This window comes from Trichomycterus rosablanca, chromosome 7 (assembly GCF_030014385.1).
Source record: "Trichomycterus rosablanca isolate fTriRos1 chromosome 7, fTriRos1.hap1, whole genome shotgun sequence".
Classification (NCBI taxonomy): Eukaryota; Metazoa; Chordata; class Actinopteri; order Siluriformes; family Trichomycteridae; genus Trichomycterus; species Trichomycterus rosablanca.
Window position 1 is genome coordinate 5,713,828 of NC_085994.1, and position 17,503 is coordinate 5,731,330.

The window sequence follows — 17,503 nt, forward strand, 5'->3', positions numbered from 1 at the left end:
GAGGGGTTCCGCTGAGAGAAGCGCTTGATAAAATGCCTCAGTTATCAGCTCAAACTGTACAGCATCTTCAACATGAGGCATCTTGTAACCATGGAAACAATCACCCTGTTTCCAACACTGTCACATCTAAATATTTGAAAGAGAAAACACGGATCTGCACACAAACAGTGTCGTATTCCATTCATTTCAGTTTGCTTGCAAGTGAATTTGATGTTTATTGATCACATTGTTCTGTTCTCAGTGATTTCCTTCTCAAACTTGTACAAACAGGCCACGTAACTGTAGCCTTTTCAGTGCATTTATTCTTTTTTGCTGACTTGAAGTGTGTCGTCATTGTAGTGCTGTTACATCCAGTGGATTCTGAGTGAGGTAAAATGTTGAGATAATATCATGAATGCGGTGTCTGATTGATACAGGTTTCTCTTTTAGGTGAGAGAGAGAGAGAGAACATATATCATTTCTGCCTTTAGCGCTTGCGTGCAGTGCTTCTAAACCTCATAACTTCAACTGATTACATACACATTTGAATCGAGTTCATGTTAGCAACAATAATGGGGTGTCGTATTCAGAAACTTAAATGCAGGATAAGGCACGTGACAGTCAGGCAAAATTTTGCAGTTTTCACTTTTTATCTCACAATTTTTCACATTGTAATCCAGTATTCTCACATTGACCCCTGTGTGCAGTTTTATAAATAATAGACTGAATATATTTCTCAGTGTTGTAAACGTAGTCGGGAATAGAATGAAAATGCAAATTCAAATTCAATTCTCTTAAATTCCTTTACAGACAAAAATAAAATAAAATAAAATACAAATAAAAACCATCAACATATCCTTCAGTGAGACATGACGGCCTCTAGGCAATACTCTAAATTAGGTTCACTTTTACACAATCATTTTTACCTCAATGTTACTTTCCCAACATTCTGGGAATTGTTAAGAATTTGAATTGTCTCTGGTTGGCATGACCATATTTTTTATATATTAAAGAAGATCCCCATGTTGGAATGTCTGATTTTGCAGTGGTAATATTTTGTGGAAGTAATTCCAGCTGTGGGACAGTTTTCAAAACAATACCAATGACTGGGCGTGAGTGTAATGACGGTGCTTGTACTGATTTGAGTATCCTGAAATTAGGTTAACCAGCAGTGGTTTCTTTCACATCTGAAATGAAGTCTGTGATTTAACAGCTAAAAGTCAGTGATGATCATTCTGAGTGCAGCGCATCAGAAGAGGCTGGTGAGTGTGGTCTGAGAAGGACTCCGGCACTCATGGACATCCAAAGTTCCTGCGACGGAGGTCATTACTGAGGTGACGGTGGGCATTGTAGGGTTAGTGAGGTCTGTCAGTGTAGTAGGTGTGCTAGACGGGCTCATGGAGGCATTCGAGATCTCAGAAGCCGGTCCAGATGGCGTTCCTCCAGCCAGAGTTGACCCATCTGAATTCTTGTCCACGCCAGTATTCTCTTGACGCAGGAGATTTCGTCTGAACTTGGCCCTAGCGTTCTGAAACCAGACCTGAGACAATAAAACAACGTTCCCATCCGTTAGTCATGGCCAGTGAAAAACATCTGCATTGTGTTTGACAAATAAGAAAAGAAAAACATGCTTTTCAAAGCAAATGACTGTTTTGTTTTGTAGAGATGACGATAATTAGGACTCTGAGATTTCAGGCGGCATTTCTGCTCAACAATCCTTCTTTTCTCTGTTTATTTAATTCCCTTGGGGATTATCTGTCACTATTGTGAGGGACCTGCAGTCTATTTTGTCTTTTCTGTTTGACAAAACAGCTGGTTACTCATGTGGGCATCAATTTCAGATCTGTTTTGGAATAGAAAAAAATCCTTTATTCTGCTGTTTTGTTTAAAGTTTCTAATTTAGGGTCCATATTTGTGGAGTATTTAAGAAACTACTTATTACAAATAGTAATAATTGAACTGGGTTCCAGTTTTTCTTAATTAAAATGTTTCTAAAGTGATCTGTCTAGGAACATTATTCTTTATAATTATTCTATATAAATGAGCTATTTTGTACACAGATGAAATAATTTTACAAAACTCCACTGTATAAAGTAAAATTTGGAGAGTTAGATTAAAAACAAATGTCATGTGTGCACCTAGGACCATAGCAAGGTTCTCTTACCTGAAGTACACGCTTGGTAAGACCGGTTTTCTGTGCCAGCTGTTTTAAATCCTTGGCATCAGGGTTATGGTTGATGGCAAAATATGATTTCATAGTTCTCAGCTGATGGTGCTTAAAGGACGTCCTCATGCGCTTGGATTTTTGACCAGAGCTGTACTGAGAGTCTCTGTCCAAGGGATCTCCGTCGTTCTCATTGCAGCTTAGTGCTGTTTGAATGGGAAAATATGAAGAAAGAAAATATGTTGCTTAAAATCTAACACCAAACCTCACAACCTAATCATGTTAAATCATTGATGCATTATGTTCAATTAAAATAAACATTATATTAGGAAAAGTAAAAGACAGGTGTGGTGAGCGTGCTTTAACTGAATGTCTAACCAGCAAATATATCAGTCTCTGTGTGCTAATTTTAATTAGATACACTCTGCTACCACAGGGTGATACTGAGCCATTTGCCAGCCAGTTGCCTCTCACTACAATAAATCTTTACAGAAGCAGAATCAATTGAGTTGACAGAGAATTCAATACCCCTGCTTCTATAGCAGCAAGATTTTAATAAAGATGAGCAGTTTTATGTAATTTTTTCCTGTATTTTATTTATTTTAATGCAGCTGTAGTTAGAGATGATTGCAAAAAGAAGGTAAAAAGACAAATAATCTAAAAATACTGTATATATTTGATATCACACTACTTTTTCAAATGTATAATAGTTGTCTATATTTATTCATTGTTACCTTACTGAAATACTTAATCTAAGGCCTTACGTTTTGATTTGTCTCACCATTACGAGTGTTTTAAGGCACTGATGCAGAGAATTGTGGGCAGTCATTTTTGGCAGGCACTGAGGTGTTGCTAGACACAGCACAGTTCGAAAATTATGTTTCTGTGACTAGAAAAATTACTCGAGAAAAGAAAATCATATCTGATCAACACCTCGGATAATTAACCTTTAATATGTGCAACCCAAGCACATGGCAAGCAAATGCTTTGTGACAACATAAATCTGGTCACTGATAAATCATACTGTGTATCAAAATAGACCTTCAGTCAGGATTTTTTCTTCTCAACAAATTCATAACTAGGATCAGTGCACAGAGATGTGTTTAGCCAGTGTTTAACGAGGACTCAAAATGTACATTTGTTCAGAATTATCATCAGTATGAAAAGTTCTCTGTGTGATCTGAGGGGGGCAGAAGTAGTCCAAAGCAAATTGCTTTCATCGTACCTGTTGTTCAATGTGTGCCAGAGGCATTGTGCATTTATTTAACAGAGCGTTAAGGTTTTTTTTTTATATCTAACAGTTTATTATATGAATTGTATAGTTCTGAACTAAGGTCTAAATTCATTTTATGGAATTAAAATCAGAGCATACAGCAAGGAGGTTTATTCTGCCAGCCTATCAACTCTGTTATAATAAAACACCACAAAGCACAATTAAAAAATATAGACTTGGGTTTCTTTTTATACTTCTAAATGTATAACAACAGGACCTTTATATTAAAAATAGATCCCCTTAATTTCGACTTTAACTATTTGGCAGGTATACCGAATACTGAAATAGTTCCTAATTGGCAATCCCTGCATTTATTAATAATTATTTGGTCATTTTACATTTTATTTATTTTATAGTACATGCATAGATGCATGATTAGTACATCCTAAAAATCAGTAAAAAGTTCTGTTCTGCTTTATGTTTATTTTCCTGGCACTGAACATCAACGTATTGTTCATGTTTAATTAGTATTAGGTACTATTTAACATGCTCATGTAAAACCAGTATTTGCTTATAAAAGTAATTTTATTTAGCCACAAGTGTAACACGATTAATACGATCAGTTTTTAATATAATTATTGTTCCGTTTGACCAGTGCAGGCCAAAAGTTTGCACCTATGTAGGAAATAAATAAATGAATAAATAATCACTATTTGGCAAGACTTAATATGGTTTTAGCAAATACAACAACATAATTTCGTGATGCCAAAGTTTACGTTTAAAATAGCTAACCTAACAAATAAATAAAATTACCACAAAATTACACAACTTAACAAGGTATTTCTCTTTAAGCACATTGAAAACCAAGCCAGAGAGAAAACAACTCACTTATGTCTGAGAAATTTTAATCTCTAGTTTCCTTTAACCCCCCTCCCTCTCTGCCTCATTCTTTTCCCCTTTCACATCTTTTTAAATCTTTTGGGGTCTCGACTTGTATCTAAGCCATTTTCCACTTGTCAGGCAGTGTAGTCGTCATCATTCCTTCCCAAAGCCTTTCTGCAGGAGCGCACCAGTCACGTTGTTACTAATTGTCTTAAGATCAGGGACACCATGCAGGATAAAAACACTGGTGCAGAGTCTATACTTATTGCTTTTTAAGAACTTTTATACAAGTTTAATAACAGTTATATCCCTTTCTGTAGCCAACTACTATCGAATAAACTCAAAATGTAAATAAAAAGTATTTAATTTTTTTTAAAGCATTCCTGAATAAACGCATTCATCAAAGCCTGCTGACTCAATAAACTAATTGACTTTAATTCTAGTTTATTTTATTTACGTTTTTAAGTCAGGGTTCTACTGGCATGTGCGATAAAACGTAATTTAGTTTTATGACCCATTAAACAAGTCACAGGTTTAAAACAACAAAAAAAGCTGCTGTGAAATCACACGTGTTATGTTCACGTTATAACCCAAAGTAAAAGATTAATAACTCCATCATCGAATAAAGTTTATGTTTAAGTTGTGAATTAAGGAGTCATCTACTGTTAACAGACTTCATTTTTTGCCTTTGAGTTTTTATATAGTACTTGTTTGCTTAATTCCTTTTTAGTAGATTATTTGAAAATAATTATTTAACATTTAGTCATTATTTTATTAATGGTTTACTTTTTACTAATAAATAAAATGGCAGTTTTTGCAGTTATCGTAGACAAATTTAAGGGTGTATGTTGTATAGCGACCGGTCCAAGTGTTAATCGAATAACTGTGAGAGATTCTGTGTGTTGTGTTTCATTCATAATTATTTATTCATACTTTTAAAGACAGTCTCGTTTTACTCAACACAGTAGTGATCGTGCTGCCTATTTTATTTAAATAAAAAATGACCCTACCATTAAAAACAGCACCCTACCATTCTACTTGTAATTATCTTATTATTATCTTATAATTATAAATATGAGCTAGTTTAGATCTGAGTTTGTATCAAGAAGCTGTTGGTAAAAAACGTGCAACTATTTCAAAATTATTAGCATTTTTACCCGGGTTTTAAGTCAGTCGCGTTATTTGTTCAAACAATATTAGTAATACAAACTTTCTACTAGGGCAGTTGTAGATGTTCAGGAACTGGACTAGTAATCGAAAGGTCGCTGGTTCAAGCCCCACCACTGCCAAATTTCCACTGTTGGGCCCTTGAGCAAGGCCCTAAACCCTTAATTGCTTAGACAATATATTGTCACAGTAATGTAAGTCGCTTTGGATAAAGCGTTTGCTAAAGGCCGAAAATGTAAATATACTCAAACATTATTCACCTCGTTTCTATGTATTCGTTTATTACAACTTTACCCTCTTAAACATTAACGACCTGAATTGGTCTATCCAATCGTTACAGCGATTTAAAACAGGCAAAGATTTTTGCGTCTGAAAATATTTAAGTTGGCCAAAACTTTTTGCCGCATCGTGTTAAATTCGATTTCAGTTGACTGAAAGGCGATCATGTTTGCTAAGTAAGCACTGATTTCTTTTACATAATTTACTGAAACATTAAGGGAATCCCTGCAGCCTTTAAATACGTGGATCCCCCACACCAACCCAAGCTTAAAGTTTTGCAAACAATTTTAGTTCATTAGCTCACATTTCTTTTTTCAACCTGAAGTTTTAACATCAGACAATATTTTAAATGAGCTATAAGTATAAAAACATGAATGCATTGCTTTGCATTTTAAAAGTTAAAAACAGCTCTTACCTGCGTTATATGCGGCCAGATCTCCCCCTGGTCCGGGGCTTTTCCTTTTTCTGGGTCGCCCTTTCTGTACGCTGCCCACCCCGTTGTAGTACGAGAGCGCGAGCGCCCCCGCCGTGCCCAGCGTTTTGCTCTGTGCCACGTCCGCGTGATTGAAATGCCCGTAGTCCCCCTGAACCAGCGTCTCGAAGTGTAAGCGGCAGTACACCAGACTGTCCTTCATGCCGAAGTGGTCACCTGTGGTCAGCATTTTGTTGCACGTTGTGCACGTGAAGCAGTTTAAGTGGTACACCAAGTCTCTCGCGCGCATCACCATCTCCGAGGCCGAGATCCCGAGGTGGCAGCGCGCGCACCTCTGCACAGAAAACCTCCTGCACAGGAGAGGGACACAAATGTGAGCTTAAATATATATTAAAACACAATATAAACTAATGAAATATATATCTATTGTAATGTAAACTGTACTGAGATACATCAGGACAGACTGTATGTGTGCCGTGAACCTAAAGTGTTTCTGTAGGAAACTTTTTCTCCCAGTTTGTTTCCCTTAAATTGTACATATATCACTACTAATAATTTAAGATCATTTTAATCACATATAAATATGTGATTTTAAATATATATAACCAGATATATTTACTTTAAAACTATCCAGTTGATCCCAAAATATATTTTAAAACAATATTTAAAATGATTTTTAAAGTCATTTTAAGATCATTTTAATCACATATAAATATATATATAGCCAGATATATTTACTTTAAAACTATTTAATTGATCCCTTAGTTGTATGTATTTAAAATATAATTTAAAGCAATATTTTAAATGATTTTAAGATCATGCGATTTTAAATATATATAACCACATATATTTACCATTCAACTATTAAATTAATCCCTTTGTTGTAGGTATTTAAAATACACTTAAAGCAATATTTAAAATTATTTTATTAAAGTAAGAACTAGGAATTAAGCTGTCTATATCCTAACTAGCAATTTACGTGTCAGTTAATGGAAGCCCGTATTTAATTATGGGGCCCTTTATTTGCTTAATTCTGGAGCTCTTAACTAATATTTTAAGCACTTGGTTTGTTAGAGTGTGTAAATGGACTTCACTTAAATTAATTATTTAATAATAATTAGTTCAGTCTCCACTGTAAATAAGAGACAGCCAACACAAAATGACACTTAATAGTAAATATTATAATATTATGGTATTAATTTACCATCAAGCTCTCGTGCTTATGAGAGAGAAACAACAGTGTAAACAACATACAATATAATCGATGTTCGTATTCTAAATAAGTAATTTCCAATTCATTTAACTAACTCAGTCAGTCTGTGTGTGCGTGTGCGTGTGTGTGTGTGTGTGTGCGCGTGTGTGCGTGTGTGTGTGTGTGTGTGTGTGTGTGTGTGTGTGCGTACCTGTAATAGTCCTCCTTGCAGTAGATGCTTCCATCCTTGCTGAAGCAGGTGAGTTCTGACTCCAGGATCAGTTTGCACTCGCAGCACTTCAGGCAGCTCATGTGCCACTGCTTGTCCACTGCCAGCAGGTAATAGCGGTCGGAGATTTTTCCACCGCAGCCCGCGCACAGAGTCACACGCTCGCCGCTCATGGAGGGCATGCTCTGGGGTAACACACACACACCATACACGTACTGAGCACAGATAAACAAGGAATCAACGTTTAGGCTCATCGTTATCTGATCCAAATGCGTGTTTATCAGATTTGTTGTTGGCTAGATTTGAGCCAAAATTCGTACAAATCTATATTACAAACCTAACTGAATGTAACTTCATAGGATTTAGTTAAGTAAACTTTTTTTCCTTCATTTTTTTACCATAACTGTTACTGATTTAACGTGTCGTACCAGTGTGCCATGCGCATTTTTGGAATCCTGAGGCCTTGTTATTGTTGAAAGGCGTATCATGCACTGCCTGGTGGGAATGTTTAATGCGTTCTGCTTATTTCTGGTATGACAGGGACACATAAGCTAGTATTTTCGCACAAGGTACGTAAAAGAGGCAAAGCAAGAGTTTAAGGGATACAAGTGAACTTGTGCCGAAATGTACGAAATGCAAGGCCCAAGACACGCATGCGTATTTTTTTATTATAATTTTTTTTTTTTTTTGGCAAAAGTTACTATACTCTATGATATATAGAACAATAATAATAATAATAAAAATAATAATGTTTTCTTAAAAAAGGCTGCAAATTATAAAGGCCAAAATGCATAACCTAATGAAACTTGTGGACTAAAAATCGTTCAACACAAACAACACAGACGAAAACCGTCGTATTAAGTAATTATGTGGTTTTATATTAAAAAGATCTAAAAACTCAATGTACGAACATAACGATTAATAAGGGTGTGTGGTCTAATTTAATAAAATCGTGTTTAATGTGTCCAAAAAGCTGGCTTGAGCCAACATTTCTACAATGGTAATTCGTTCTGTATAAATGTATTTATTCAGATCTAGATTAAAATATGTATAAAACATGGATTAAACTGGATGCGACACATTTTAAATTCTATAATAATCGTTGTTGTTGTTACATTTAGTATTTTTATTATTATTATTATTTTTATTATTATTATTATTATTATTATTATTATCGTTGTTGTTGTTATTGTTGTTGTTATTATTATTATTATTATTATTTTTATTATTATTATTGTTGTTGTTGTTATTATTATTATTATTTATCCACATAGTGAATTTTAAATTATTATTTAAAACAACTTAATTTTAGCAGCTGCTTTTTTCGTGTTAGATATGACTCGTATTAAAATCTAAAAATGAAAGCTGAAATACTAAAAAATGTCTAGGGTAGAAATTATTTACTGCTCCAGAAACATTTCATAGCTTAGCATGATTTGTACACTCGTTGTATATAATGCTGTGTGTTTTTAGTTTTATATTTAACCCAGATTAAATAAATAAAACAAATAAAATGACTGGTTTTGTTAAAAGTTTGGACTTTTGTCAAATAAAATCTCTGGGCCTGTAAGCTTGTAAAAGCCACAGTGTAAGACTTTTAGGCAAACCGCCTGGAGCGGGTGTCACCTACCGTTTCTGTTTCACCCATGTCTATAGCCGAACTGATCGCGGTCGAGTCCCCTTTGCTTCTGCGCTCCATTTCTTCCATGACGCTCTGCATGTCGCCTCCGGGTAAGCCGTGGAAAAGCATCGTGGATGGGAGAGAAAGACACGTGTTTACTTCCGATCTGCAACCTAAAATCTTTGTGAGATGAAGCCCAGGCCCTTTGCAGTTCATTAGGTTCGACTCAGGAACCTGCGCTGGTAAAGGTTTCCCAAGCGGAGCAGTGCTGGAGCATCGACACACGAACTCTTGGTGCTTCTTTTATCTGTTGTTTTCCCCTCTCAGGTAGCTGGATTTGGTTAAAATAGCAGATTTCTTACAGAACATTTAAGACACACAGTCGGATGTTGGTGCATTCCAGAGATTTGAACGCATACCAGTCTGTTAAAACACGCGTCTGGGATGTTTCATGGTAATTTTCAATTACCACATGTTGGACAGACGTGTGTCACCACCAGCCTGAAATAAATAAGCAGGCAGGTTTTCTTCTTTTTGTGCAGAAATAGAGCTGAGGATAGATGAGGATGCAGTATCACTTTAACGAAAATCCATTTTCACCTCCGAGGAAACGATAATCCTGAAGTAGGCTGGAAGATGCGACTATAATTTCGATGTTTTTAATCTTGTTCTCGCTTCCTCCGCAGCACTTGACATTTCAGCAGTCCATCTTCAGCACGGTAGCCAGTAAATATTACAGACTAACACACCGGTACGTCTAAACGATGGCTATTTTAATCAGATTTTCATTTACACTCATGTAGTTTTTAAAAATAGAGGAACTGTTGTTGTTCGCAAGCGGTGTGTCCCTCGTGTAGTCGGAGCCAAGTGTTAGTAATTGAGGAGGAGGAGTTGAGCGCACTTTTGGTGTGTGTGAGTGTGTTACGCCCGTGGTTTGCCAGCCCTGTTCCCGACTCTTCGGTTATCCAAAGCCGACCGACCCTCCGCGCCTTTTCTACGGAGACCCTGACGTCACAGGGTAACACATGCGCCCATTGGCTGCGCGGCGCGGTCACATTTGCGATAATAGCTGCGCGCAGGACTAGTGTAACCAGGACTTGACTTCAGAGCCGGACCCAAATGTGATGGTAATGAAAATACGCGGAATAGTTTATTGCATTTTATTTAATTGTATGGTTGGCTATTGATTGGATATTACGCAGACCTATAGTAAATAATTCAATTTGATACTGGGAACAGCGTGAATATAGAGATAGATAGAATACCTTTCTTTATTTGTCATATATACATATACAGACGTACAGTACAGTGTTTGGAAGTTGGGGTCAGACCGGGAGCAGACAGGGTTAAGGGCCTTGCTCAAGGGTCCAACAGTGGCAACATGGCAGAGCTGGGATTCAAACTCTTAACCTTTCAGTTGATAGCTCAAAGCTCTACCCACCAGGCTACCACTGTCCGTAAATATGATTATAATAATATGCACAGAGCTATACTTGTAAATGCGCAGGTCTTTAATTGTTAATTAAATTACATACTGTTAAGTGTATATTTGCTACCAGGCTACAAATAAGCTTTTTTCCACACTCCAGTGTGCTCATGAACAATTGAACACTACAGAACTGTTAATCTTTGGGACACTTGCTCATATACAAATGACATATGTAACTTATATAACGACTCGCAACCCTGCTTACACTGGTCTATCACATTCATTTCATTTCTTATTTATATATAGTATATATCTATAGTTTTTATACTGCACAGAACTCTGCACCTTTAACCCATAATGTGAATTACACATGCTGATTGTTTACAGGTATGAATGTGTGAAGTGTGTATAGAGAGAGAGTATATATGTGTGTGTGTGTGTGTGTGTGTGTGTGTGTGTGTGTGTGTGTGTTTAAGTGTGTGTCTTTATTGTATTTATCGTGCACTGCTAGCATCTGTATAACCAAAGTCAAATTCCTTGTATGTGTGAGCATACTTGGCCAATAAAGTCTGATTCTGATTCTGATTCTGATTGAACGCGTCTACTGATTTCAAAAGCGCGCAGAGTTTTGCGACTTGCACTATTTATCATATGGTCCCTCGTTTTAATGCAATTCACAAGATTATCCAAAAGCGGTCGCATAAAAATGAATGAATCTGTTTTATACAATAGACCCACAGTGGATACATCTGTCTGCCGCCGGACAAGTTGACATGCTGTACAATAAAACACCAGTCGCGGACACACCGACCCCCGTGACTGAGCTACAACAAAAGGATACAGAATGCGTTCCGTGTCAAAAGAGCCAAGTGCCGCACTGACAGCATGGAATCCCACTAACACCCACAGTAACACTACAGGAACAGCCCCTTACAACCCAATTAATGTCGGCTCCATATTCACTCTGGCTTATTTGATAACTTCTACCTCGGGTTTATTTGCTCTTTTGCATTTTAAAGGGCGTTTCAGACATGGACAGTGTTTTGTAAATATTTGCATTCTGTAAAGTTTTGATATGAAGCCACTTTATCATGTTTTATTTCAGCATGACTAACAAACAAAGCACTAAAAAGCTGCGATGAAACTTTGTAATTCTGAATTAAAACTTCGGAATTAAACTTATTTTTAATTTTTTTTTCCTGTGTGCAAAAGTGCTAAAACCAAAATACCAAAGAAACAGCCACTAAACCACTAAAACCAAATATTTCAAATCTTAATGATTACCAAACTTAATGTTTTGCATAAAAAGAGACGTAAATTAAAGATATTGCTCTGGATGCAAGTTTATTTAAATTAAGCTTACATTCTCTGCTAAATTGCGAGTCTAATTGCCAAACCTCTCACCAAAGAATTTGTTTACACATCTATTAATACTCTAGTTCAGTTTAAGTTTAATTTTTAAATCAAGACAGCATTAACTCCCATTTCACTTCTATGTCCCAAAACGAGACTAAGACAGACAGTGTACAGAAAACACCACCCGTTATCACCACTGTAAAGTGCCATCCTTATTTACCTCTGACACATCCCATAATATAATACATCCAAAAATATTTAATATCAATTAAACCTTCTGCAGCTGTAGCACAATGCTTGGAACCATCATTAAAAAAACAGGATCGGCCTAAAACTTCTGTTTAATCCATTTCATTTTATATATGAGGGTTAAAATATTAATTTTACCACAGCTACATGTAAGACGCATTTTTAATGGTTTTAATTTGTAGACATGATTTGCACTGGCAGGTATAATCCCCACGACTTATATTTCACCCTTCACCCTCAATCATATAAACATGTTCGTGTTCATGTCTAAATGTGGCTGATTTTATATTAAAATCATTAAAAATATTGAATATTAATTAATTACTCAGTGATCAGTCCAATTTCTTGGATTACGAGGTAAAATAAAAAACATCTTATGACATTTTGGCCTATGTATGGAATTTATGGTCACTAGAATTGTATAGGCAATTAGGTCAGTGCATGAACTACACACGCAAAGAGTCCAAATATTAAAGAGGAAGGACTAGAGCTTTTAGTTCTCAGCTTTGGTCGTGCATTAATATAAATGCATTATTATTATTATTGCTACAACAACATTAATGCGATGAGGTGGTTTTCTAAAAACACAATGCACTCCCCAAAATGCATTTATTATTACCCTGGGAATCTTGACTTGAAATAGTAATCATTTCACAGTTTATATCAACACAAGGATTATGCAACTAAAATGAGATGCAATTTGTTTATAGGCTATGGCAAGTGTGAATCGAACTGCACAGATTTACACACACATGGTAAATTTCGCGTTTATTTACTTGTTTTTACGCCAGCAATAACTACGTTGTAATCACAGTATCACAGGTCAATTCATAAACTTTTGTAACATATAGACATTTGTGACATAGCTAATAGACTAAACCGACCGAACCATGACGACATTTAGGGTTTACTAAAAGCATTTGGGCCAATAATATATACCTGACTGTCCAGTTGTGACGTAATCAATAAAACATATGTTTGACATAACACATAATGCAATAAAGTTTACTTATGAAGTCTAATTAGTTTCCCCCCAATACTTACTATTTTGTTTTGGGATCAAAAATGGGGTTTTATGCCATATTTCTATTCCTTAGGTTAGGTTACTTTAGTGTTCATAAGTAATGTAAAGCAGTGGACATTTCCGTTTATTCAAAGCGACTTATAGTACAGTGGTAATATACGGTCGAAGCAATAGAGGGTTAAGGGCCTTGCTCAAGTAGCAACTTGGCAGTGGTAGGGCTTGAACCAGCGACCGCCTGATAACTAGTCCAGTATCTTTTCCACTAATGTACTACGTTCATTTACATTTACTGCATTTTGCAGACTCTTTTATCCAAAGGGATCCAACAGTGGCATCCTACTGGTGGTGGCGCTTGAACCGGCAACCTTATGATTACTTAGCCAGTAGGCCTACCTAAACCACTGAGCCACTCTTACGTTAAGAAGTCCTACTCCTACTTAAGAAGCAGCTTTGAATAGTTTAGTTATGGGCTCCATGGCCACATGTTCAATAAATAAGGCCACTATTCCTTTTAAAAGGAATATTAAAAATAAAAATAATTAATGCTGTGAAGCCAAATAAATAAAATAAATAATTAATGAATTAATTCAGTTATTCTAATCTTAGAGATGATGTTTTATTTATTTATTTATTTTAATTATTTTGGTATGTGGTAGTTTCGGTATGTGGACTATTGACCTATTAATAAAAGGACCTTAGTCAGGGGTTTATATTAAAGTTTTAGTGGGCAAATAGGAAGAGACATTTTAAGCTCCCAGATTCGTATGCAAATGAAATCCCCTAATTGAATACATGCATATTTATCATCCTGCGCTTTCTGTCTAGAGTAATGTTGGCTTATACATTAAACATTTTTTGTTCAGGGGATTTCTTCGGGCGTGGATGAAATATGATATTTTGGTAAATTAGTCGAATCGAAAAATGCAGAGAATGGCAAAATGATAAACCTAAAATGCACAGCATCTGTAATTGTAAACGTACAATGTAGGTTAAATCAATGCAGATATTTTTATTTATTTATCACAGTACCAAGTGCGCATTATGTGTAATTGTTTGGCTCGGTTTTGTTTATTGATCATGCTCTCTAATACATAAATGTCTGTTTTACATTCCTCTGCGCTGTGTCGATTACAGCTAATAACGGAAACTGTGCTGCTTGTAACTGAAACACCGGGGAGACCGAGCGCGTTTTGTCTGGAGCTTTTGTATCACACCCCCTTCCCCTCATGACAATTATATCAGACTCTGATCAAACGGTGGACGCGCTGCACATTGTTTTCGAGCTCAGTCAGATTCAGGAGCTCTGGAACGCACCACGCCGCCGCTCAACCTAAAGGTGCGCTGCGTGGGGTAAAGGCTATAGGATCAAATTATCTCTCTAATAGATTACACAGCTTGTGTTGGTAAATATTAACACAGTACATTTTTGAGTTTAATAAGAGTTTACTTTAGTGGGTAGAATTTTGTAAAAGCAAAATGCATCCTTTTTGTTACAGTTACTTGTGTACCCATAGGTAATGTAAAGCAGTGGCTGCATCACTAAAATTCCTTTTTATATTTTTGACATTTAGTACAGTACAGTGGCAGTATACGGTTAAAGCAATATAGGGTTAAGGGTCTTGCTCGAGGGCCCAACAACAGCCTGGCAGTGGTGGGACTTGAACCAGCGACCTCCTGATCACTAGTCCAGTCCTTAACCATAAGCTACAGCGTCCCTAAATGCACTAAGTTAATGTATACATTTGCGGCATTTTGCAGACTCTTTTATCCAAAGGGACCCAACAGTGGCATCCTACTGGTGGTGGGGCTTGAACCGGCAACCTTATGATTACTTAGCCAGTACCTAAACCACTGAGCTACCACTCTTACGTTAGTTTACTTAAGGAGCAGCTTTGAATAGTTTAGTTATTGGCTCCATGGACACATGTTCATTAAATAAGGCCACTAAAATACGCGGCTGGTCCTTTATGTGAAGCTTTATTTCCAGCCGATAATGAGTTCAAGGTTTGCCCTTTTACCTTCCGAGCAAAATCCGTCCCAACTCGATTCTTTCCGATGAGGTGTTAGACCGGAAACGAATAACAACTTCCTCATCAGCCAGCTCCTCCAAAATAGGAAAAACAAACATCAGAAGGATGCTGATCAGGCAAAGAGAACTGAAGCCGAAGCAAGTGACTCTGAGTGCTTCAAGTTTAGATTTGTGAATTAAAATATCAATCATTCATTACATGTCTGCATTTACCAATGACTTTACATTGAGTCTGCACTAGATCTAATTAAATAATATCAAACTTATTTGTATAGTGCTTTTTACAATGAACATTGTCTCAAAGCAACTTTACAGAATCCAGGACCAACAGACAAAAAAAATGTCATTGCACAGTGCACAACGAAATTGAGAGTACATGTACACACACACACACACACACACACACATATATATATATATATACACGTATTTACAAATAAATATGTACACAAAAATGAATTGTAATGTTAATTTATTTGTCACAAACAATATCTTACTGTGTTCAGGAAAATTGGCAAGTTTCCAAATCATCAACTGAACAAACAATTTAAGATGCTGTGTGTGTGTTTGTGGATGTATGTGTGTGTGTGTGTGTGGGTGTGGGTGTGTGAACAATCAGTAGGTGTATCTTTAAGATATAATAATGCTCTACATTTTGTGTAAACCTGTAAACTGCGTGTTATCTCAGTGGCAGTTTTACCCAATTTATATAATATACTCAGTAGAAAAATTAAACGTATTGTGCATTTATTTATGTATTACTAAGTTTATAATAATATATTATGTAAGTTAATTATTTTTACTATCTGCTTTATCCTGGTCAGGGTTGCGATGTGTCCAGTGTCAGGTATAAACCATGGGCAGGGAGTCATCGCAGGTCACAACTCACTCACTCCCACATAGAAACAATTAAAAGAAATAAAATAAGAATAAATAAAAGACACAAGAATAATAAAACCGAATCTTTCTTTCTGCATGTTTTGGGAGGTGGATGAAACTCTGAGTACCTGAAGAAACCACATGAACACACGAAAACAACATTCACATTTATTAGTTGATTGAACTTGAGTTATTGGGACTCATGTGCGACACAACTCCACCAGCTTATCATTATTATTATTATTATTATTATTATTATTATTACATCTAAATTGTTTTGAGTGAATGATTGTGTGTTGAAATGCAATGAAAGGCCAGTCCACAATTTCTTAATGTTTCTATGTGGCGCCGGACCCTGTGCAGCCCCAACCAGGGTAAAGCACTAAGTACATAAATGAATGAATGAACCTGATTCTCTCTGTAAACAAAGAGTTAATTATGCGCGCTCACAGAAAGCGGAAGTGTTGACGTGCATGCGCGCTACAGTACCGAACCGAAGTGTTGCGAGAGGTTACCTCATATTTTCATGTTCTCCCCTATAAATGATATATAGCAACACTGCGCCTGCGCAAAGAGGAGCGGCTTTACAGTTTATTTACAATAATGTAAGTTATGATAATGTAAGTTATGATACTGTAGGTTATGATACTGTAGGTTATAGCATAGTAGGAAATCATACAGTAAGTTATAATAAAGTAGGTAATAATGCAGTATGTTATATATGTTATATATTACAGTAGGTTATGATACAGTGGGTCATGTTACACTATGTTATGTGTATAAGTAGGTTGTAATAAAGTAGGTTATTATATGTTATAATACAGTAGGTTGTGATACTGTAGGTTATAATACAGTAGGTTATGATACAGTGGGTCATGTTACACTATGTTATGTGTATAATACAGTAGGATGTAATAAAGTAGGTTATATGTTATGATACAGTAGGTTGTGATACATTATGTTATAAATAATATATAATATATATATTTAATATATAATACTGTCGGTTATAACAAAGTAGTTTGTAATACAGTAGGTTATAATATTTGATAATAAAGTAGGCTATAATACATTAAGTTATAATACATTCTTATATAATACTGTATGTTGTGATCATCATACAGTAGGGTTAAATGCAGTATTTTATATAATGCAGTAGGTTGTGATACATCATGTTACATAATACAGTAGGTTATAATAGAGTAGGTTATTATACTTTATCATTAAATAGGTTATAATAGATTGTTATATAATACAGTAGGTTGTGATACATTATGTTACATAATACAGTAGGTTATTATACTTTATCATTAAGTAGGTTATAATAGATTGTTATATAATACAGTAGGCTTTGATAGATCATTATACAGTAGGGTTA

The 17,503-nt window shown here is 35.8% G+C and overlaps 1 protein-coding gene across 2 annotated transcripts; it reads right to left on the bottom strand.

Annotated features, from left to right (window-relative positions):
- Window positions 1-1,228: 1,228 nt before the first annotated feature.
- On the bottom strand, window positions 1,229-9,336 carry lhx2b (LIM homeobox 2b). Of its 2 annotated transcripts, none has more exons than XM_062998300.1 (5): window positions 9,169-9,336; window positions 7,521-7,723; window positions 6,091-6,467; window positions 2,144-2,349; window positions 1,229-1,519 (listed from the first exon to the last, which is right to left on the bottom strand). In XM_062998300.1, exons 1-5 carry the CDS (start codon window positions 9,286-9,288, stop codon window positions 1,229-1,231), a joined length of 1,197 nt encoding a protein of 398 aa, XP_062854370.1. In that variant the 5' UTR covers window positions 9,289-9,336. The 2 variants fall into 2 exon arrangements, with proteins under 2 accessions (XP_062854370.1, XP_062854369.1); XM_062998299.1 differs by having other exon boundaries at window positions 6,100-6,467; window positions 9,169-9,303.
- Between the last annotated feature and the right edge of the window lie 8,167 nt (window positions 9,337-17,503).